This window comes from Perna viridis, chromosome 7 (genome assembly GCF_037379345.1).
Source record: "Perna viridis isolate PV_CMFRI_1.1 ecotype Kerala chromosome 7, ASM3737934v1, whole genome shotgun sequence".
Classification (NCBI taxonomy): domain Eukaryota; kingdom Metazoa; phylum Mollusca; class Bivalvia; order Mytilida; family Mytilidae; genus Perna; species Perna viridis.
Genome location: NC_142451.1, coordinates 22505481 through 22531140, shown reverse-complemented (window position 1 = coordinate 22531140; position 25660 = coordinate 22505481). Strand labels below are relative to the sequence as shown.

Genomic DNA, 25660 nt, shown 5'->3' with positions numbered 1-25660 from the left:
TTTACCACATGGGCGGCTGGCCATTTATGTCGTTATTTAACTCCTCGCTATTGCTCGCGGTAAAACAATGAAAACATGGATTTTTTGTGATTTATTTCTTCGCTATTACACTATATTCTGGCATACAAAACATAAATTTATCGTCGTAAGATTAGACTAATTCCAATGCACAGTACACGGTTAGACAGGCACTAATTTTTTTGGATGATGAAAACACCCCATTTATCCTTTCTTAGAAAAAAATACTAAAATACCAACTGTATTTTCGTTTAAATTGTTAGAGCTACAGTCCATATACTTTACGTGCTGGTCTACATACCAATAGTACACTACACGAATTATTTGTATCCTCTCCAACAATCGTATATATCAGTCGTCTTTGTTGATGATTAAGGCAACAATTTGTTTATAATGATTTACCAGAAAACCCTGTATTAATTATCAGGTGTTATTTGGCAAAACATAATCAAAGTGTTGCCGGTATATGTACAAAAGTGCAGTTATGGTCTTTTTATTTCCTGAAATCAAGATAAGAAAAAAAGACATGTTTTGTATTGTAGGAACTCAATGACCTTATAAATACAAATGTGATTTCAAATTGAATTATATTTTCATATACATATGTGTATATATTCAAATACACCAAATTATATTGCCTTTTTCAGTTTGTTGTACATGTTTTTTATGCACAGTCTCTTAACAGAGTCATTGGAACATAATTCACCGGTATATCTTAATCGAAATTATTAATTGTATACAAGTACACAATACGAAAAAATATTGAAAAAGGCATTCAATATTACATGGCTTGATTTTTTTTTAATTCACATCTTACATAAATGTTACATTGGCCAATTGTTGCACAAGTTTCAACTTTTATAAATAGTGATGCTCTTAAAATCTGAAAATGTAAAACAGTACAAGGGCACAATCATTTACGTTTACATATGTAGTTATTTACATTTACTAAGAGAGTTAAAAGATTTGTTTATACACGAGGAAAGTTTATTTTTACATTTCTTTTTTCCCACTGAATACTGTATGTCTGTATGTTTTTCACAAATATAGACCTTGTCCTCTGAAATTAATTAATTGTTGATATTAATCACTACCTCTCCTATGTCATATAAGTAAACAAATGTACGTTTTGTCAACAGTTTCATCACAACCGAGATTCGAACTTTTCAAACAGGAGTTTGGAGTTTTCGATATTCGTTTGACATTCATTTCCGGTTTATATATTGAATATAGAATGGATTTGGATATCAAAATGAATATCAAACATGATTTTTGTTTGTTCGATATTCATTTTACATTCGTTTACGGTTTGTATAGTCAATAAAAAATGGATTTGAATATCAAACTAAATATCAAACAGAATTTTATTTTCTGTTCTAAATTCGTGTGACATTCGTTTCTGGTTTATATATTGAATATAGAATGGATTTGAATATCAAACTGAATATCAAACAGGATTTTGATCTGTTCGATATTCGTTTGACATTCCTTTCCGGTTTATATATTGAATATAAAATGCATTTGAATTTCAAAATGAATATCAAACAAGACTTTTTTCTGTTCGATATTCGTTTCCGGTTTATATATTGTCAGATTTCTGCCTAAACCTTGTTCATAAAGTATGGTTTTTTTGTTGATTTGATGTTCCTAATGTATAGTTAGAGGAGACAACCTCAAAGCTGTACAATATTTTCACCTGGTCCATGCCCCAGTTTTTAGTGGAGTCCGAGTTGCTCATTTGCTTTTGTTACTTTGTATGTATGATTTTAGTTACTGTATGTTCCTTGTTGTGTATGTCTGTTTTCCATGTTGGGTCTTTGTCCCTGGATTACATTCTTTTGATTACCGCTATAACCTTGGTTCCCCTGATTACTCTTCCACACTGGTCTATATTTCATACCTAGCACCCTTGCAAAAGTGCAATGTCAATGGAAAATACCACAGAAACCATATTTTTTATCTAAATTTCAGAAAATAGAGAATAAAGGGCCAAAATCTTCATATTTCATGTAGATTTACTAAATTCTTGAAAATAAACATCAAATTACCCCCAGCAAACACTAGCAAATAAAATTTCTGATACCCAGGCAACCCCCTTATTAGATCAGTAAATATGCTCACTTTGGACAAAAACTGCAATCATGTCAAGATGAACCTTTTTTGACTTCAACTACAAAGTTTCATCTTGATTAGTTGAAAAATATATGTTATAACAAATTTAGTAGCAGCGGTACATTGCATGACTCGCATGTCCAATGGTCGAAGGAAATAAGGCCCCTCTAAAATGTACATTTCTTAAATGCAATATTTTTTGTGATTTTTTTCAATGGTTGCATCATATTATGTGTATTTGATGCAATGAAGTTCGGTTTACTCAAGTTCCAGCTGCTTTAAGGTCAAAAATTGGGTTTTATACATGCGACCATTGTCAATGCACTTTTAAACCATGTATAGGGGTACACATATGAAAACTTATTTTTTGATACTGACAATGACTTAAATTGATCAACTTCAAACATAAAGTGGTCTACACAAATCAAATGTATATTGAAAAACAATAAGAAGTGGCTTCAAAGCTAAAACTGTCACTCCATATCAATTTAAACCAGACCTGTACACAGTTTGTTCAAGTTCGATTGTGTCCGATATTCAAAATTAGCCTTTATTTGGGTTTTGAATGCTAAAAAAACTGAAACAAATGTTAAATAATGTAAGGTTCTAACCTTATCAGGTACATAAGCAGACAATCAGCTGTACTTTCCCAGTTTTTCTACAAAAAAATCTTTTTTGAAACCTTACAGTGTATGCGGTACTCTAAAATTAGGTGTTTTTTAGACACCATAAGGTATATGCATGTAGTGACTTACACTAGATGCATGAATATCAATGGACTGAATATATGAGATTTTGTTTACAATATTTATATTATTTACTAGCAAATACAAAAGATTCAGACCAATAAAACACATATCTGTGATTTTATAGATCTTAAGATAAGGCTGTGAAAACCCCTGATTTTGCCATATTTCATTGACTGGGTTCATAAAAATTACACTGAATGGTCAGATTTCTGCCTAAGCCTTGTTCATAAAGTATGTTTTTTGTTGATTTGATGTTGCTTGTGTATAGTTAGAGGAGAAAAACTCAAAGCTGTACAATATTTTCCACACTGGTCTATATTTCATACCTAGCACCCTTGCAAAAGTGCAATGTCAATGGAAAATACCACAGAAACCATATTTTTTATCTAAATTTCAGAAAATAGAGAATAAAGGGCCAAAATCTTCATATTTCATGTAGATTTACTAAATTCTTGAAAATAAACATCAAATTACCCCCAGCAAACACTAGCAAATAAAATTTCTGATACCCAGGCAACCCCCTTATTAGATCAGTAAATATGCTCACTTTGGACAAAAACTGCAATCATGTCAAGATGAACCTTTTTTGACTTCAACTACAAAGTTTCATCTTGATTATTTGAAAAATATATGTTATAACAAATTTAGTAGCAGCGGTACATTGCATGACTCGCATGTCCAATGGTCGAAGGAAATAAGGCCCCTCTAAAATGTACATTTTTTTAAATGCAATATTTTTTGTGATTTTTTTCAATGGTTGCATCATATTATGTGTATTTGATGCAATGAAGTTCGGTTTACTCAAGTTCCAGCTGCTTTAAGGTCAAAAATTGGGTTTTATACATGCGACCATGGTCAATGCACTTTTAAACCATGTATAGGGGTACACATATGAAAACTTATTTTTTGATACTGACAATGACTTAAATTGATCAACTTCAAACATAAAGTGGTCTACACAAATCAAATGTATATTGAAAAACAATAAGAAGTGGCTTCAAAGCTAAAACTGTCACTCCATATCAATTTAAACCAGACCTGTACACAGTTTGTTCAAGTTCGATTGTGTCCGATATTCAAAATTAGCCTTTATTTGGGTTTTGAATGCTAAAAAAACTGAAACAAATGTTAAATAATGTAAGGTTCTAACCTTATCAGGTACATAAGCAGACAATCAGCTGTACTTTCCCAGTTTTTCTACAAAAAAATCTTTTTTGAAACCTTACAGTGTATGCGGTACTCTAAAATTAGGTGTTTTTTAGACATCATAAGATATATGCATGTAGTGACTTACACTAGATGCATGAATATCAATGGACTGAATATATGAGATTTTGTTTACATTATTTATATTATTTACTAGCAAATACAAAAGATTCAGACCAATAAAACACATATCTGTGATTTTATAGATCTTAAGATAAGGCTGTGAAAACCCCTGATTTTGCCATATTTCATTGACTGGGTTCATAAAAATTACACTGAATGGTCAGATTTCTGCCTAAGCCTTGTTCATAAAGTATGTTTTTTGTTGATTTGATGTTGCTTGTGTATAGTTAGAGGAGAAAAACTCAAAGCTGTACAATATTTTCCACACTGGTCTATATTTCATACCTAGCACCGTAGCAAAAGTGCAATTTCAATGGAAAATTCCATAGAAATCATATTTTTTATCTAAATTTCAGAAAATAGAGAATAAAGGGTCAAAATCTTCATATTTCATGTAGATTTACTAAATTCTTGAAAATAAACATCGAATTACCGCCAGCAAATACTAGCAAATGAAATTTCTGATACCAAGGCAACCCCCGTACTAGGCACGAGATCACAATTAATTTTCAAATGCATTTCAATATACCATTTGAGCAGATAAAAAATATTACACCGGCGCAAACTGAATAAAACTTCTCTTGCCTAAAGATATGTACAAACAGGATTTTATATATAAATTGTAGAAAATTTTGTCATTTTCTGAAATTAATACATATAACCCAGAGATGGGGTAAACATGACAAATGAACCGAGTTATAAGTCCTAAATTTTAACCTTCTTCCACTGAACCAAATCAAAACTTTTAGACAAAATAGATTAATGAAAAAAAAACATGTAATTTTAATCTATTTTCTAGCAATTAGAGGCAAACATCCAGCAAATAAGTTTCCATTAAAAATATGAAAACATGTGGAAGGTACCTACTACCAAAGTTGGAACTATATTCGCATACAACGAAAAACAAGGGGTTTACAGCCTTTTTTCATTATATGAATGCATGTAGCTGAACACAAGGCAGAATTATCCCCAATCTGGGGGAGCAGACCAAGTATTAGCAAGGCAGAATTATTCCCAATCTGGGGGAGCAGACCAAGTATTAGATTTGCTATAGAATCAATATCCTACGTTCAATCTTAATGAATCTGATATATTTTAATTCCATAAAAATAGCGCTTTCCACAAATCACAAGACATACACCACTTAAAAAATCCCCTTCTCCTTAAGGCTAGTTTTCAGGAACCCTACATCTAAAAAAAAAATAGGATTTTCACCATAGAAACCACAATTTCTTGTGTAGGTTAAGGTGCACAGAGTAAGAAAATGAAGTTTGTGTAAAAAAAAATTGTTTTGTGCAAATAAATTCTTTGCAAACAAATTTTCTGAACTTTCATCATTTCAAATGTGACGTCATAGCAGATATTTTTGTTATCTTCTTGCAATATTTGTAATTTTAATCTCTTTAAGTAAAAAATGTTACTTCTTTAACATAATAAGTAAAATGGATAAACAAACCAAATTTTGTCTGTGCAATTAAGTATTGCAATGCAGAAGAAGCCTTTTAGGTCTCACTAACCACTTCCGGGTCAAATGGCCATCCCCCTATGTAGTACCAAAAACACACTGAACCTAGACATATGCATTGTAAGTGCATTATTTGTGTGTATTATGATTAAAAGTAGTCAAAATAAAGCTGAGAATGTGTACTTTAAAATCATATATGTAATTAACTACAAAAATGTATGAATATTGTTTACATGTGTGAGTAATATGCCTCCATGCTGTCAGTTAGCAGAACAGGTAAAAATGTGGATTTTCAGTATTATTTACTCAAGTAAATTTTGTGACGAATTTCTACTATCATCGTACCATTAGCATAATAATTTTGGAAGCCTTATTTTCCAAGCTTTGCAACGGTATGCAGCTTTAAGATGTCATTTGTCCTGGGAATTCACAGTGAGACTTTGAAAATTACTTTTTTAACATGTAAAGTAATGGAAACGTTAGAAGTGGTTGGTGAGACCTTAGTACTTAGTCCTAAGTTTTGGTACAACTTTATGATTTTCTACACATTCATCCTCATATGTTATTATTTGGGTATGAAAACCAATGATGAGATAAAAAAAACATCAAATAAACACTGTTTTCAGTGCCCGGAGTGTAAAAACAATCTGTGTATTAATGTGTTTTGTCATTTTTGCCATGTTTACAGCCTTTTTCATTATATGAATGCATGTAGCTGAACACAAGACAGAATTATCCCCAATCTGGTGGAACAGACCAAGTATTAGATTTGCTATAGAATCAATATCCTATGTTCAATCATAATAAATCTGATATTTTTGAATTCAATACACACTTACAAAATCTCCTTCTCCTTAAAGCAAGTTTGCAGGAACCCTACATCTGAAAAAATAGAGTTTTCACCATAGAAACTACAATTTCTTGTGTAGGTTATGGTGTACAGAGTAAGAAAATGAAGTTTGTGTTAAGAAATATTATTGTTTTGTGCAAATAAACCCTTAACAAACAAATTTTCTGAACTTTCATCATTTCAAATGTGACGTCAAAGAAGATATTGTTGTATTAACGAATGACAAACGAATATCGAAGAACAAAAATCCTGTTTGATATTCAGTTTGATATTCATATCATTTCTATATTTAATATACAAACCGGAAACGAATGCATTCTATTTTCAATATATAAACCGGAAACGAATGTAAAATGAATATCGAACAGAAAAAAATCCTGTTTGATATTCATTTGGATATTCAAATCCATCCTATATTCAATATGTCAACCGGAAACGAATGTAAAACGAATATCGAACAGAAAAAAAAACCTGTTTAATATTCATTTTGATATTCAAATCCATTCTGTATTCAATATATAAACCGGAAACGAATATCAAACGAATATCAAACAGAAAAAGATAACCGTTTGATATTCATTTGATATTCATTTAGAGTAACCAGAAATGAATATCAAACGAATATCAAACGGTACAATTTTACCGTTTGATATTCAATTTGATATTGAAAAGTTTCAATGTCGAATATCGAACATCGAATATCCAACGTATTTGGTCTCAGTTTCATCACAAGCAAAACTAACAATGCAAATCTAAAATGATAAAATGCAAATCATAATAATTCATCAGAATTATCATTAATATACAGCATTTGCTTATAATATATAATGATACTTATACTATTGTGTAATGATATTTTGTTTACCTAATTATTTTATCCATTGTCCTTGATTTCTATGCTTAATATTAGACTGACTCCCAGACAAAGCGCACACTTTTATTAATAAACATTTTCCTTTTCTATCTTTTATGCTTAACATTATGGTATAAATTGCTACGTATCTCCCATTTCAATCATTATATGAACATTTTTTTCTGTTTCCTGTATTTAAAATGCACCACATTTCTCATCAAAGATTTGGAAAACTCTCTGCAAATGGTTTACAATTATTTGATTGCACAAAATTTATATTGCTGCATTCCTGGTAATAGCCAAATTCTATATATTTACATGAGATGCCCTCAAGAATAATGGGGATAAAACAGATTTATTGCATAATCACAATTTGACTAACTTGTATGCAATCAAATCAATAACCGCACCTTAAATTAGCACCCAAACACCTGTGTTACGTATAATCTATGTTATGATAAAAAAAAACTGATATGGTAGTTTAAAAATGCACATTCAATTAGATAGATATAATCTATCATGATAGAATTGAACTATATAATAACATGATATTGAACGAGGATATTGAAATAAAACACAAAAGCAAGTTTTGATTTATAAGGACTTGAAATATCATACTACCTTTGTGTATTGTACATTTAATTGTAATTGCGCAATCATATAATAACTCTAGTAGTTTTTCCAAATTGATATACCTTAATAGCAGGCGCGGATCCAAGGACTGGCGTATTGGACGTACGCCCCCCCCCCCCCACTTAATTGGTTAGAAAAAAAATCACCATAAGTTTAATTTACGGCCCCTAAACCTGGATCTGCCCCTGAAGTCTTAGATTAAACAAAGAAATGTAAATTACTGTACCATAGAAAACAGCATAATAAAACCATCCTGAAGTACCCAATATTTCTATCGGTTCGCTATTGATTTATATAGATAAATAATTCAATGAACAAAAATAAACAACTTACCATAAAATTTAAAAGTTTCAAGCTGCTTTTCTAGTAGGGCATGTGTCTTATCAGAACTTTATTCATTTAACCAGGGAAGTATGTATTATATATGTTTGAAGTAAAAACTGGAAAAGTACACAAAATATATTTGTTATGTTTATATCACGTGCCTGCACATAAACACAAGAGACGTACGTTTTAAACAAATAAACAATACATGTTTTGTACACATGAATCACTCAACTTAATACCCTTAAAACATTTGAGCCGTAGTGTATAAACATTATTTTCAAATTACTTCAGATTTCACAATATTAACAATCAAACCTTTATATTAGTAAGTTCCATCAGCTACGAGATCACGCGTCATTTAATCACATTTCTAATTTCCTGGTTAATTAAAATATGCTATTTTTGTACTTCCCTTTGCTATGGTTTTTTTTTTATACGCATCGCATGTTTATATATATGTACGCCTATAGCTTCATCCTTAGTTTCCCTTTCGATCATAATGTACTTTTAGATCTTTATCTGCTAATAAAAACTCTATAAATAAATTAATCACATTATTGATGATTGTTAATCAGTGAAAGAATATAGAATAAATATCTTTTTTTTTCTTTTTTTTTTTTAATTTTGTGGATGATTTCAGTTCAAATGTAACATTTCACATATTTCTTAATTGTGTTAAATATTGCAAGAACTGTTGAGTATTATGGAATACATGTTTAAAGTGCAATTCCGATTAAATATTAGCTCGTGTGGATTTTATAAAATAGAATGTTCTTTACAGTTATTTAATCCCTTACATAGCCCCTTAACTGAATGATGCATTGTGGGATACTCAGCTGGCAAATTCGAAATTAAAACTGGTCAAAATTCTTTTGAAGTTATAAGTATGGATTATGTTATAAAAAGGGTAAATTGTATGTGATTCAGAAAGTACATTTTAGGCCTGCTCGCCTTGACCAATAATCGATCGCGCAGGAAGTGATATAATGGCATGTTTTGTTTACATTTACCTGAAAGATAATATGTAACCGAATTTCAACCGTAATATCCCTAGCTCATAATTTCTAGTATGAGTTAAAGTACGAAAAAAGGTAAACAAATATGTAATACATATACAACAAGAAATGGTATACATGTTTCCTGTTTTTATTACAATATTTTTTTTTGTAAATTTAAAATATATTTAAGGAGTCATTACACACATAAAGTTTTAACTTTAACTCGTAGTCGGAGTAGGTTGACCGGGCCTGGGCTGTCGGATGCTTTACATTTTCATATATTTTATGAATTTTTATTCAAGGCTAATATGTCCTCTTCAGATCCTTTTCCCATACTCATTTGGGTAGTTTTCATTGATCTGTTACATCATATACATATAAAACTCCTATTAGCTGTCAACTTGTACACATTAAATCAATTAACTATATATTTTGTAATACACTTTGTAAACAAAATATGTATCATAAATCAGTGAAAATAAGTTAAATATTCTTCCTCTACATAGCAAAATATCAGAATATAAACTATTGTTATGGCATGGAGAATTTCCATCTGACAACATAATGTGCACCCTTAAATGTGTACAATTTACTTTATGTTAATTCACCAAATTCTGTTTCTGATTTAAAGCTATAATTTCCCATAGTGTGACAGCTGGGAACAAATAATAATTTATGATTTTCTTTCGTGTTCTAAACTGTTAAAACGTAATGCTAGGGAAGGGATTATTCTATTTAGACTTAATTAGAAGGAATCAAAGACTACTCAGTAAGCATTGTATTGAAATCTTGTTTTTAAAATCTGATCTTGTTCAAATTATACAGCACATATTATTGAGTAAATTTATATTTTTCACTATAGTTTTATTCTTCTTTTGCCTTATGAAACGTAATTTGATATGTTAATGTATACGAATTAATATCATTTGAAATTTGTAAAAATGTAGTTTGTTTGGGCTTTTTGTTGTGCAGGAAAAGAAGACACATATTAACTTAGAGACATAAGATATGACACATTAAGAATGAGACAAAAACACAATTATACGGGATATTCATTTCTCAACAATTTACGTTATTAATTGACACCAAGTCAAGTATTCAATGTGCAACAGTAGTTTTAGTTGCAGGTAAAACATATTTCTGACATATGTTTTCTAATTTTAGAACAATATTTCAGATTTTGAAGTTTTGGTTATCTCCCCTTGACCTGAATTCTCTAAATTATACACACTTGTTTGGATTAATTCAATAAAAAAATGTCTATAATCTTCAAAGATGAAAATGCGTAAAATGCCCCCTCTTAAATTGGACATTAATCAGATATATAGTTAATGATATAGATTTTTTTCCACAACATAATTGATAATAATTAAGCTAATCATAATGCTACCCATTTACTCAACGAGTCTTGCAAAGAACAGAAGATTAGATATATCAATTAAACTTTGTAGTGAATGATTAAGATTGTATATGTTTTATAGGAGTATATAAAAGTTGGAGTAGAGTGAATACTAGTGAGTCTTCTGTGTTTTGTAATCACGTTTATATTTTCAGACCAGTTATGTCTTTAGCAAATTGAGATTGAATTTGTATCATTTAAATCACTAACATCTTCCATTCGTTGTCATTCATAAGTCACACGAATTGTAATTAACGATTTACCCGACATTCCTGAAAGAATTGCTAGGTAGGGGTCATCATGACGAATATTCGTCACATGCATTAAAACCAGAATTTCGGTCCTGCAACTGCACAAGAATTAATATCTTATATTTACGTTATACATATTAATTTATCCATATTATGAAATAAGAAACTTTAACTATATAGCTTATTTAAAATTATTTTATATTTCATATTCATTGTCATATTGTTTGCTGAAGGATGCCAAAATGGTACACAGATATAGAATTTAGTAGTAAAGAATGATGTATTTAGTGTTGAATTGAAAACAATGGTGAGTACATTGTTTCTGGTATAACTAATCAATCATTACATTGAAAGCTCTTTTTTTCTACATGTATGATTCCAAAAGGTTGAATATAAATGCAGATACGATTTTTAAAAAAAAGATCTTGTTACTTGCCCCTGATTATACAAACATATCAAGACACACATCATCCTGATTTATCGACGAGATAATACTTTAGGTTATTTCAAAATTAATGCGAGAAACTAAAAAGGTCAAATGATTGCAATAGCAGATTTGCTGATAACAAGCATTTATTTAACTTTTAAGTAGCAGTCGTTGTTAAGAATCATGCATAATTCTGTACAATGTGATACACCTGAAGAAAAGCCTGCATATTTTTACTTCTGTTTTAAAGCTGCTTTATATGTCTAATTGATGAAATGTATAATTATTCATTCCAAACTGTCTGCTCTAAGAAGCTAATCAAAGTCTAACAGTTTGTTTTTTTATTTTAGTGTCATTTACAGACTTATCTCCCATAATGTTTAATTCTAGTGTAGTGTACAGTCTCTATACATTGTATTTCCTATGAATAGGGGTTATACGAAAAGTAACATGTTACTTTCTGTTTACTATGGAATTCTGAACAAAATATCAAAAATTAAAAAAAAATGTAGGATTTTCAACCATGGTCACATTTTGCATGATTCTTGTGGAGTGCTACCTGTATGTTTACAATCCAAAACAAATGTTGAATGTATCTGCCATTGCAATTTGTGTTAAGTTAAATCAATTTATTTTGAGATGTATGATAACATTAGTCCGTTCCACTTACAACATAAAGTCAGACAATGTCATTCAACACTTTAGTTATCAAGTACGTTAAGTCCTGCGTTTAAAACAAAAAAGAGGTAAAGGAAGTGAAACTATCCTACAGTTTGCAATGGCTTGCAAACATTACTATCTATTTGAAAATGCAAAATTAACAGTATAAATACAATTTGATTTAGATTCGAATCTACGTTATTTGGTAAGAGTGTATCCATTATGGGTGACACATGCCATATTCAGTTTTTTAACCATTAGGGATCACAAATTCATGATTTTCTAAAAAAGAATTAAATGTTCAATACAATGATTCAATAAACTATGATGTTTTTTTTTTCTCTGTCATCAGGATGTGTTTAACATCGCATTATTTTATTGTTTCCCATATCATAAGACATGCTTGGTTTCTTCAGGGACATTTCCAGAAAACATCTGACTTATCTCGTTGAAATGCATAATGTGTAAACACCAATGAGTAAAACTTACCACGACACAGTTACTATCAATTTTTCAAAATTCAACTGACTACCTATGATTGTTTTCTTTAGTAATGACCATCTTTTATTCCTCTTTTCGGACTACATCTATTCCTTGATGAATGAATGCACTAAGTTTTCTATTTAAGGTGTGGTCTAAAAAGAAAGCAAATATACCTTAATACAAATGAACATAAAAATGTAGCCACATTTACACCTCGAAATGTATTTCGTTCTGATAGCACGCCATTACTCTTCAAAATTTTAAGGGACATCTTTGTAGACAATCTAATGTGGTAACTTAATATTCTCTGTTGTATATTTCGATTTTGTTTTATTTTGTCTAGACGATTAATTCTTAATTTTCTTCTTTGGTGACCATGATTTCAGCATCAGCATAGAAAAATTACACACCATTTCCTGGTTAAATGAGATGTTTATAATTTGATATTTATGTACCTCACGATTGCATACCCGTATGTAGAGTCACTTCTTCATTTGTACCGTTATTCTAACGATGATCTACGATTATACATTTCTCATTTAAAACCAATAAAAACATAAAAATCATTGTTGAATACTTACGGAAACAGTCAAAGGGAGAATTTAGAAAATGTGCGTGATATGTTTTAATGTGTTGCAGATGGTCGCAGACAATGTCACCATTCTTTTGATATAAAGCTAAATGTTGATGAATGATGTTGAATGGGTAATATTACAGACATACTCTTTGAAAATGATGTCTGATAGTAAGATACAAACCTTTTTAATTTGTGTACCCCTAACGTAGCCCCAACTAAACATGATGCATTGTGGGATAATCAGCTGGCAAATTCAAAATTAAAACGAAAAAGGAACGAATGAATCATTTTGGATGTTGAAAATATGGATAGTGTTCTGAAAAGGGTACGTATCCTTGTGTGTGATTCTGATACACATTTAGGTTGTGAATAACTTCATAAAATGATGGCATCATAAGGCGGTTCGATTTGTTTACATTGTCATGAAAAATATCTAGCTAAGATATATTTTCCAAAATCATTCAATTCCATAACTTCAATAATTGAGTACCTAATGTCTCAATCTTTTTTGTTTTATATGATCAGAAAAGAAAATACCAAGTTAACAAATTTAGCCATATATTGTGGAAAAAATTCTTAAATTAGTTATGTCATGTTATATCACATTTGGAATTATAAATTCTCTTTGTACACACTTAAATTGACTTAATATCGCCTTTTCCTCTGTCGGTTGAATGGACATAGGACAATTAACCAAAAAAAGTTCATCTTATTAAAACGTATCGGTAAATGTCAGTTACAAAAAATTGACCTTGGTAATACAGGAAGATTTATAAAGACCCTCCAAAATATCCTATAAAAAGGAAAATCATTATCATTTTAAGATTAAAACAGACTATATTAATAATGCATTACTTATTTAACTAATAAACGATTTCGTATTCCATTCACTATCATGAAATAAAACGATAATTGATCGCAATAGGTTGTTGCAAATACTTGATTTGATATATGGAGATAATGTAATGTTACATTATGTTTATATTGATAAAATCACTGTATTGCTTACTTTTAACCTCAGAGGCTCGGTACTAGAATTTTTGTTGTATAAAACATGAAAGGTGCTGGAATATTCAAACTGATAGTTACCTATTATCCAATATTGGACTAAAACACGAGTGTAAATGAACAGATAAATCCAAAGTAGGATTCACTGAAAAAAATATTATTCATATTTATTTTGTTCGATCCCAGTAATTGTGCTTCAATCTTAATTACATTACCCAAAAACCAGTATGTCTGAGTATAAAATCCAATAGAAATATAATTCATTTTTCAAAAACTAAATTCAATTTTAGTCATATAGAAAATAAATATGTTTACTTTGTAAAAACCTGAATATACCAATTAAAGACATTTAAACACCTCTAACTTGCTTTTAGCTGAACGTAAATTTCTATCACTAGAATAAGTTAGATGCTGCCACTCTCATTGGTTTTAAACAGATACTGACATGTTTTCATTAGTTACAACATTGTATGATAATCCTAAGTATCAAATCTGTATCTATTGACAGTGATAAACCAAAAGGAAAACAGTGCAATGCCTCTTTCAATAACCATTTAAAAGTATATTAGACTTTCATATGACTTTTTTCCATGTTAAACCTCACAAATTTACTTATTTCTAAGAGACCTGGAATCTTTTCCTAGTTTATTATTTATCAATTTGGTCGAATAAATGTAATGTATAAACACTAATATATGTGAATGACGTAAAAACCTATTTCAAATGCAATTCGAAGTTAGTTATTTTCTACAAGTGACATGTGCAAACGCGCACTGATAATATTTGATATGTGATGTATATTATAACTTTTGCTATTCTCCAAAGGGTTTGATATCATTGTCATCTTAAGTGATATAGTTCCCGAAGTCGACGACAATCTATTCCAAACTTTTTGATATCATTATCAGGATTCCTAAGTGAATCATATATCAGGAATTCCATACAAGAAGGTGATATTTCCTATTTCACTGGATATAGCAAATATCACATTTTAGAACGGAACCCATGTCTTATATTATCTCAAACTACTAAGAAATGTGTGCTTACCATCAGCAGAATAAAAGTCCCTAAATAGATTGATATTAAATCTGTATGTACCAAGCATACACACTTGTTTAGTGACATGGAAAGCGACGGTAACTGGGGAAAAGTCTAATCTGTAAACTTTTTAATGCAACAAAAATTGCAGATTTGCAAAACAAAAATTAAGTCAAGCTCACTTTGTATTCTTGCAGGCCTTTGAAAGAAATACATTTTCTGTCAGAGCGAGACATATGGGTTGACAAAACTAAAACATTTCTCACACTATATTCTGTAGTTAATGACTATTCATTGACTCTGGCTTCTCCACCTCAGACTGCAATTATAAGTATATATTAATATACCAATATAATAATCCAATTTCACTTTTATATAAGAAAAGAATACGTAACTTGCTGATGAAATTAGACCTTTCGTTAACTCTTCGATTAGCATTATAAAGTTAAAAAAAAAATGCTATAACGAGTTAATAAACAACAACTGCTTTTATTATTTCATTTGCATGATATAGAATTATCGAAGTATTAAACAGCATTGAAAGTCTACGAATTTGAAATATAACTTATTGTTAATATTGTTAATTATACAATGCATTTTGTAGATGTCCCTGAAATATCTTTAAAAAATAACTGTACTTGCAATAACCATGCAAAACCTGTTAAAGTTGTTACAGACGACAGTTATCCAGAAATGATCAGGCAAATCACGAATTATCTCCTCTACAAATATATGTTAATTGTTTCCATTGCTTTTCCCGTCCCTAGAAGACTCTGGAATAAAACTAATAATGAATATAAAATATAAGTCTATACAACGCTTGAATGGTGTAGACTTCCCATTTACACCACATACCATTCCCCATTCCCCTTTCTCCATTTTCTCCTTCCCCATTCCCCATAGAAGAAGAATACCTATCTCCATAGAATATTCGTTGCAGTTTCTTTATCCATTAATTCCTTTTAAATCGGATTTAGTAGATTTTAAAAAGAAAATTCAACATTTAAACTGTTATTTTTATTTTAAGTTCAAATATTTTATTCATACCTTCAAAATATTTAAAAATAAAAAAAAAGTTTTTTTTTTCCAATTCGAAATCCCCACCCCTTTACAAAATATACAATATCCCGTCCCCTATCCTTATTGCTTAATTCCTTACCCCCCACCACAGAACGAGTAGTTTATCCCGTACACGTACTGCATGTAGATTTAGATTTAAAAATGACAGTCGTGATGATTCTTATATTGATATTAAGGTGTGCTGCATAATTTGTTAAACCAGCATTTATGTATAAGATGCAAATGCTCACTCTGCTCACGAAAGGATACAGTACAGTTTAGTAATAATTCATCAGATACGTAATTTAAATGTTGCGAATAAGATTCAAAAGACGATCATATGCATGGCACCTGAGTTTATAAGTAAATAATGAGAACTAAATAGCAAAATGTTATTTTTATTGATCAAGAAAGCTAATGCGTTCATAACATGAATTTAAAAATAAAAATTAGATCTAAAATCGCATTATTGAAAAATCAAGTTATTGGATGCTGGTACTAACCTGTCTGGTACCTTTCACCCATTTGTAAATTGTCTATTAGATTTCAATGACGAGAAAAAAAATAACATGTTTCAGTTTTAATTAGAAGTATCGATAATCAGGTTTGTTCTCGCAAAACGTAAAGAAACTTGTCATCATTTTTCATACTGGCCAGTTCCTGTATTCCTGCAAAGGACAATGTTGATCCAGAACATGACAGTATTTAGAATGTAACCCTATCAATGAGCATGTTCAGCATCTAAGTTCTAATTTCAAACAAATAACATGTAATTATTGTTTTTATACATGATGTGTTCAAACATTATAAAAAAATAGAATGGATTAAAAATTGTATTAAACAGCCAAGTTTTCAAATTAAATGAAAATTAATATTGCATCAAATAATTGCTGCATTATTTACATGACTTCTGTTTATAAAACGAGCTGATTGGATGGAATCGTTCTTCTTAATACTAAATTCGTTTACAGATATTCTCACGAAAAATACTTTAAGAGAACAAACAGCAGATTGCATATTTACGTTTGCTGTATAGAGGGAGGAGGTTCCGATTAATATAAAGATGTCAGGAATAAATATAGCACTTGTCCTCGTTTATACTACTAAATGAAACTTTGTTTTTAATTTTATTATAATTTTTTACATGATTTTTTTTTCATGTTAAATTCAACAAAAGGTCTCCACTCTATGTATACTACGTTTCGTCCGTCGCATCAAATTTTCCATATATTCGAAACTAACCAGTTGACGTCAAATGTTTTGTTTCCGCCATGATGGTAAGTGTTCTTGCTGGTTCTCGCTCTCTCTCTCTTTCTTTTATACAGATTTTTGGGCATACATTCTTGCTCAAAATGTTATATAAATTCACCCTAATGGTGAAAATGTTGGTCTTTACAATGCAACTGAACAAGAAACCATACATCCAATCATGATACAAAACAGTACGTTTTGCTTAAGTATTCTCAAATTTAAAGTAAAAAATATTTATCAATTATCAGTCTAGAATCTGTGGAGTAATAATGATTAGACAAATTCGGGTAAAACACAACATTGCTGAAGACAGTATTTGAGAAAAATAGTGCACGGATTTGATAAGTAGATCTGCGGTTCCCTACATGCTTTAAAAGTTAGATTCGACTACGCCTGTCACTACATTTCATGTATGAGAATAGCAACGCATTTGGTTTTTTTCTATCTCTTTTATTCATAGCAAAGTTGTGATTTACTTGAAATTTATGAATGGAATATGGCGGCATTTTACCGCTTTTTTCATCTCTTCCGGTACTGGTTTTTGTCATTCGTCACTTCCCGTATTAATATCTATTTATAGTCTAATGTTATTATTATAATCACATGTCGCAAGTGGACGTAATTTCTGATAGTTTATTTATGGGTTTGAAACAAAATAATGTGAAAATTTTATCACTTTCCAATTATTCAAAAAAAAAAAAGAAGAAGAAAACAACATTATCACATCTTCCTCCTTCGAATTAAATTAGAATTAAACTTAAATACAGAGGTAATTTTTAGTGTAGTTAATTGTTATAAGTTATATTTGCATTGAATTTGTATTATTAAATTTCTTAGAATTTCTTTTTTGTTTTTCTTTATAATTTTTTTTTCAAGATAAGAATCATGCAAAATTAATTCATGGAAGGAAAGCCTACATATATTAATTTGTTTTAATTTTGTTTAATACTTTATAGTAAACTGAAATACACACGTGCTTTTCATATAACCCTTGTTCTTAGGGGATAAAAAAAATATATAGAATTACAAAGACAACTCTGTAAATGACACAAATGATACAAAAGTAAGTATTAAATTTTCAATGTGGATTACCTCCTAAGAGCAGGCAGATTGGAATGAATAATCATATACTGCATCATATAGATCTATAAAATAACTTTTGTTTGTATCACATCTTACAGAATTTGCATGATTCTTAGAAAGACTGCTACATAAAACTTCATTCTACATGTACGTTTTGAGATTAACAATGTAGTTTAAAGATGTAATCACGCTGAATATTTGTTTATATCTGAAGAACGATAATTATCGCACTAAAATCCACCTTCCTTGTTAATGTACAGCAATACTTAAATGGAAGCTGAGAAATAAAAACATGACATGTACCACATGAAAAAGAAGAAGGGGCGATAAAGGTTCTAATTGGCCTGAAATACAACTGAAAATTGAATATAAAGTATTGAAATATTTGATGTGAATTTGGAAACTTGAATCCAGAATGAATACGAAATACATAAAGACCTCTAATCATTCTTGCATTAAAAGAACATAAGAATTGCTTGAGGTGGACCAAAATTCAGATATTATGTCAATTTTGTACTTTGTTTTATCATTTTGAAGTCATATGTTTGGCAAGGAAATGGTGTCCTCACCAAAGAAACAACTTCATATCAAGTGAATTATCACATGATTACACAGTTTATCATATGTGAAAATATGAAGTTGATTCGGATGTGTATACATAGTTTTGTGGATGAAAATATGACAGAAGAAACAAAAAAGTACAAATCTGAGCAGTTTTTGTAAAATGACGTAGTAAGTCATTACAATGAATTATTGTTACAGAACATTCTTTTTCGTAATACTTTTATATGTTATTATGCTATAAACAATTCTTATGTTAGTACAACAAAGTTAGTATTTTTCTTTTTGGCAATATGCATGCTCCTACACCTTTACTGTAGTTACTGAAATACGTTGTTTTGCATAAGACTATAACAGCTTTTTCAGGGAAGAATTTATTTAAAGAAAATTGAATTACAAATATCGGATTGGTCTTACCTTTTACGTATTGCTACAATGCCAAACAACATTTTACTTACATTCGACCCGCAAATCAGCGGACTTATTAAAGCACGGTGTTAAATTTTATTGAAAATGTGGGTTTTTCTTTTCCTTGCTTTATTTTAGTTTTTATTTATAAAAATACTGATATGCATTATTGTGTGTTTGCCAGGTTTTTTATTTTCCCAATAATCTTTAACTTTTCAAAAACTTGCAGAATATGAATATTTAATTTCAATCGACTAAAACTAATATCAAATTATAATTATACAGTAATCAAGGGAACCAAGGTTATAGCGGTAATCAAAAGAATGTAATCCAGAGACAAAGACCAGACATGGAAAACAGACACACACAACAAAGAACATATAATAACTAAAATCATACATACAAAGTAACAAAAGCAAATGAGTCCAATTTTGATTGATATCAATGTCAACATTTGAAATAAGTAATTGCATATCAAAAGATAGATATTGCTAAAATGGCAATGCGGATGAATAACTATTTTTTGCAATATATATATCTTCAATGAGTTTTGCTTTTTTTCTTTTATTTTGGGTGCTTCTTTATTTTGTTGTTTTTATTTTCTATTTTACTTACTTTTATAAGGTATGCCTTTTTGTGCCATTTAATGTACTTATTTTTTTAATCCTTAGACAATGACAGTTTAGTTAAATGTTTTAACTGTAGTACGATCTATGGCTTCGTAAATATATTTACATACTTTATTTATATTTAATGCACTATAAGGTTATTACGTGACTTAAAAGTATCCTTAATCATATTTTCCTACAGCAAACTGAAATTGTACCATCCTTTATATAGATATATCCATGGTGTTTTAGGTATCAGTTTTTTTACTCTAAATTCATAAAGTTATCCGTAATCACCTAAAACAATGGAAACAGGCTCAGTCACAGTGTCCGTTTCCGTGGCCTGTTGCTTCACACGAAACACGAAATTAAAAACTTTATGTTGGAATGATTTTGTATTGTTTTGATTGACTTTACTGACCTTCAGTAGTGACTTCATTTTAATTAATATTGACAAAAACATAAAAGAACGTAATAAGACTGATACTAAATTGAATAACATAAAAGCTGTTAATTAGGATTAATACTACATAGAATAGGTTATAAATGTGAAGGAAGTTTCTTTAGGATAAATATGTATATAGAGTGTCAAAAATATTAATAGTACATTGCACAATATTTAAACTTGCAGGCTGACAGTCTGGATCTTGTTCCAGAAGCAGGAAATACATTCCCTGAATTAGGAACAACTATACTGATTCCACCAGAAGGACATTTGTTCAACAGTTATGGTGATAACATGAGTAATAAAGGTATAATCCCCAAATCCTGACTTAAAAACATTATACACCGTTGTTTTTTTTTTTCAAAGCGGTTACCTAGATATAAATATATAGTTCTTGGTAGAGATTCTTTATACTTTGTAAGAAATAATTCCAAATCATCTTCCAAATATACAGAAGAAAATGTTTACAAAATGCTGGAATTATTAATCGACAACATATTTGTCCAGTGTGGTGGAAGCATTTTTCAACAAACGTTCGGCATTCCAATAGTAATAAATTGTGCTCCTCTACTTGCTGACATATTCCTTCACTCTTATGAGGTTGACTTCATAGCTGATCTAATCCGAACGAAATAATATCGCTTAGCTAGATCCTTTTATCTCAGTTTCCGCTATATAGATGACGTATTATCTTTAAACAATCCTCATTTAGGGGATTTGATACATCGCATTTACCCCAAAGAACTTGAGATAAAGGATATTACAGACACTGTGAAGTCAGCCTCATATCTTGACCTACATTTACAAATCGATGTTAAGGGAAAACTATTGACCAAACTTTGCGACAAACGTGATGACTTTTAGAATTGTCAACTTTCCTTCATATGTGGCAACATCCCTTCAGCACCTGCGTATGGAGTGTTTATATCACAACTCAAACGTTACGATAGAGCTTGCCGAAACTACGCAGACTGTTTGTATCGCGCTAGACTTCTAACAAGTAGACTTCTGGAACAGGGTTATGTTGCTATAAGATTGAAGTTATTACTACAGACGTTTTATGGCCGTCATCATGAACTCGTGTATCGTTACATGTATCCATCTGCGCCATGAAATGTGATTTGTTCAACGTGTTATAGTTTTCCGTTCCTCTTTCGTCTATCCCGGACTTCACGTTTTTTGAGCAACTCGGCGGGTGTTTCTAGAAAAGAAGAGGACGCTTACCTTACCGGTACACGTGGTCCATGCTCCCAGTTTTTAGTGGAGTCCGAGTTGCTCATTTCCTGTTGTTATTTTTTATGTATCATTTTAGTTACTTTATGTTCTGTTTTTCATGTCTGGTCTTTGTTCCTGGGTTACATTCGTTAAATGACCGCTAGAATCATGGTTCCCTTGATTACCCTCTCAAACTACTGAAACAAAATATTTCTTTTTAAAATGAAATTGAAGAGTAGCAAATATGAAATTTATAATTTCAAATATATTCAAAGAGTCAAACATATTGTTTTACAAGAATAGACAATGTTGCAGTTTCATTTTTAGTTGCTGAATGATGACGGTGTTCTGTTCTCAGTGTATAACAAATTTGTGTAGCTTTAAGTTAATACATTGTTGGCACTTGTTCATGTCCTCATTGTAAAATAATTCTCAAAACTTATGGAAGGAATTCCATACTTGAGGTTGGGTCGCGTGTTTCTTTTATTCTTTGTGTTACAAATTCCATTGCAATAAAGCCCGGTAAATGTCAGCTTACTTTGCATATAGTTTGGGATTTGCTATGATATGAATAAGAAAATGAAAAATGGCTTTTAGAAATATTATATACAGGTAAACATTCAATGAAATAACTTCATAAATGTTGTTTTTTTTATTTCCAGAGTTTAATTGGATACCATTTGTTGTTCATATAAGTGTTGGTAGGAGAGAGCATCATTGGTTGTTAAAATGCATAATGCGTTTACCATGTGGCCATTCCAGTAATAATATTTTGGAAATACAAGCATGTACAAACTGTCAATCTGTATTTCAAGATTTGCTTTCTATTATAGAAATTCGTTGACTCGATCAATTGAAATATTATGCTCATGGAAGTAATACATGCTAAGGAAATTCCGTAGTTCGTGAAGAACTCAGGTTGAATTGAGCAACTTTCAAATACAATAAAAAAGTATAAACTATCCTTCATTTGCTTTATTTATTAAAGAGGTGCAAGTATAATTCAAACAATAGATTTTCTAGACAACTTGTGCAGTTGTTGAAAAAAAACTACTTCTATCGAATTATGAGCCCATTTGTATTTTATAATTTTATTCTTTCTGGTTTTTAGTAAGTGATGTTCTAACACAAATTCGAAAACAAATATTCCCTCCCACCCAGATCAACCGATCGCCGATACAAACAAAATATTTCAAGTGTGAAATATCAAATTTTGAACGAACATGAACAGAAACAACGAAAACAAGAAAGAAGACATTTGATCTAAGAAATAACAGTTAATATAAACATTCATGGTTTATGTAGAACGTGAATATAATTATATAACGAGAATGTATATTTTTAATATCTCACAGAGGAAACATTCCCACCATGATGAAAAATGTCAGCTCACGGCCACACATGGGTCTTCCATGAATAACAGGAAAACCTTCACACCACAGACCAAGTTGAAGCTGGCCCCAAAACAACATTATGCACAGGTGCAGCTACATAGCTGCCCCCATATATTCCATCAACATACAATTAGGTAACAGTTTAAACAAAACAAAACAGACAGACGCCATACATTTCTGACTTGACACAAGCGCAAAAATGCAGCGGAGTTAAAGTACTTTGATGTGATCACATCCCTCCTTCGAAATTTGTTTCTAAGACTTGCTGTTTGTCCAAATCAAAACATAAATAAAAACGGTTTATTAATATTTAGTTGTAGATCGTTACAACGAAAGAGGTATATATACAAAAATTGATAACTTCGTTCCTTTGATTTCAAAGGGAAAAAGAGTAATCAAGGGAAACAATATTCTAGCGGAAATCAAAATAATGATACCCAGGGACAAAGGCCGGACATGGAAAAAATACACACAAAATAAGGAACATAAAATAATCGAAATAATACATACATAGTCTGCTTGGTTGGGTAAGTTATGGATCGTCAAGCTACTGTTTTAACTGAGGATATTACCTTAACTTGTCATACATGTGTATCTGATAAAACACCGAATGATAATCCTGACAGGGGTATCTGATACCATCCATAATGATTAGTTTGACTCGCGTATGTTGTGTCATCCCGAATGATAAGTCTGATTGGCTAGGTAATCTTGGTTGACTTAAAGGTAAATGTTTGGCGTGAATTTTTGTCGACAGAATATAGTTATCACCTACTTTCAAACAATTTGTATTTCTTAATTGAACTATTTATTTAGAAACCGCAAATATACTTGTGTTTCCTTTCATATTGAGAAATGAATCTGGAGTTTTGTTAAATGAAAATTTCCATATAAATATTAGTGACCTCTCTTTGACCACAATAAATGCGTATTTCCTATAGTATATTATTATATATTGTATTTATATATTTTTGTTTGTCTACAGCTCTTAAGGGATTAGAAAAAAAAACAACAACAACATTATGTTATGATTAAGCCTGAACCATGACTTTTTTGTCTAATGTCTTCAAAATAATACATTATTTGATTTGCCTTCATACAAAACAACTTTTGCGAAAATTGAAATCAATTGTCAAGGACATGACATGAGTATAAATTAGCTTCTTCTGGAATTTTGAAACAACAACAACAATAACATCAAAATTATCCTGTCTTAAATGGTCAAAACTATCGTCTTGCATAGCTATTGGAAAGTCTACATACCAAAAGTACATTTTAAACATGATGTTTCCAATCTCCAACTGTCTTCCAAACATTTCTTCGATGCTGATTAAGGCAACAATTTGTTAAATATGATTTACCAGAAAACCCTAAATTAATTATCAAGTGTGATTTGGCATATTATAAATCAAAGTGTTATCAGTTTATGTACGAAAGTGTATCGATTGCTTGCAGTCGCTATTCCTGCAATGCAAATAGGAATAAATATGACATATGTATTGCATGCATTTGATGACTTAAGAAAACAAATATGTGCTTTCAATATAGATAAAAATTTTCATTCCATTTAATTTGTTTACAAAAAAAAAAACAAAAACAAAACCAAAACCAAAAATACCAATCATTCAAATATTGCACATTTCTATACAGTCTTACACCCACCCCAAGAAAAGCTACCAAACTGAAGCAAATCCCTGATCAGCAAATAGCATAATCAATATTTTACTTTACAGGTTGGTGACACATAATGTGTCTTGAAGGATTGTTTAGGAATACTGATATTGTTCATACATTCATTGAAGTGTATAAATACCGGTGTTCAGCATTGTTTATGCATTGTAAAATTTGCTGTGTAGACATATCAGAAGGGGAGAGAAATGATAAGGAAAAATGTAGATGAAGTTTTTTTTCATATTACTAAATTTTAAAAAAAGTTTAAAGAGGGTTTTCTAAATATTCTTAATTGTCATGATTTACTTTATATTTGCAAAACTCAATTTGTACAAATCGATCTGATTGTTTTTACAAGTAAAGGATGCGATATATTAGGTCATTATTTGCATAAAGATTGAGAAATTAGGACACAAACCACATTTTAAGTTTGTTACGGTGTGGAAGTATTAAACTTGTGACTTGCATTGTATAATAAAATGCAATTGACCATGTACAATGATATAAGAAACTTTTATGTGAAACATACAAGTGTGACCATTTCTAAATTAGTATACCTTAATAGTTCGGATTTTTCGAATGAAAATTAATGCCTTTATCGTATAAAATTAGCATAATTCAAATACGTTTTACGGTTACTTAACTATCCTATTTGTTTCTGTTGTGTAAAAATGTACATTATAAATTTACACTTTTACAAAATGATTAAAAGAAAAGGAAAAACATTAATGTAAATATACAACCCACTTTTCTTTTCGAGCTTCCGACTGCTTTTTCAGTAATGCATT

General features: G+C 30.3%; 1 protein-coding gene across 3 annotated transcripts; it reads left to right on the top strand.

The window, feature by feature from the left end:
• Positions 1-9153: 9153 nt before the first annotated feature.
• Positions 9154-22769, top strand: LOC148611822 (uncharacterized). Of its 3 annotated transcripts, XM_088592729.1 has the most exons (5): positions 9154-9427; positions 11218-11291; positions 17414-17513; positions 20779-20899; positions 22470-22769. In XM_088592729.1, the coding sequence occupies exons 3-5, from the start codon at positions 17508-17510 to the stop codon at positions 22649-22651; spliced, it is 309 nt and encodes a 102-aa protein (XP_088448855.1). In that variant the 5' UTR covers positions 9154-9427; positions 11218-11291; positions 17414-17507; the 3' UTR covers positions 22652-22769. The 3 variants fall into 3 exon arrangements, with proteins under 3 accessions (XP_088448855.1, XP_088448856.1, XP_088448854.1); XM_088592730.1 differs by lacking the exon at positions 17414-17513 and having other exon boundaries at positions 9155-9427; XM_088592728.1 differs by lacking the exons at positions 9154-9427; positions 11218-11291; positions 17414-17513 and adding an exon at positions 13173-13456.
• The last annotated feature ends 2891 nt before the right edge of the window (positions 22770-25660 follow it).

Bases quoted from the DNA above. Each gene is read 5' to 3' on its own strand.
- LOC148611822 (XM_088592728.1), top strand. From the start codon at position 13,436: ATGGATAGTGTTCTGAAAAGG. The intron at 13,457-20,778 runs GTACGTATCCTT...TTAAACTTGCAG, and splicing joins TGGATAGTGTTCTGAAAAGG to GCTGACAGTCTGGATCTTGT. The intron at 20,900-22,469 runs GTATAATCCCCA...TTTTATTTCCAG, and splicing joins TGATAACATGAGTAATAAAG to AGTTTAATTGGATACCATTT.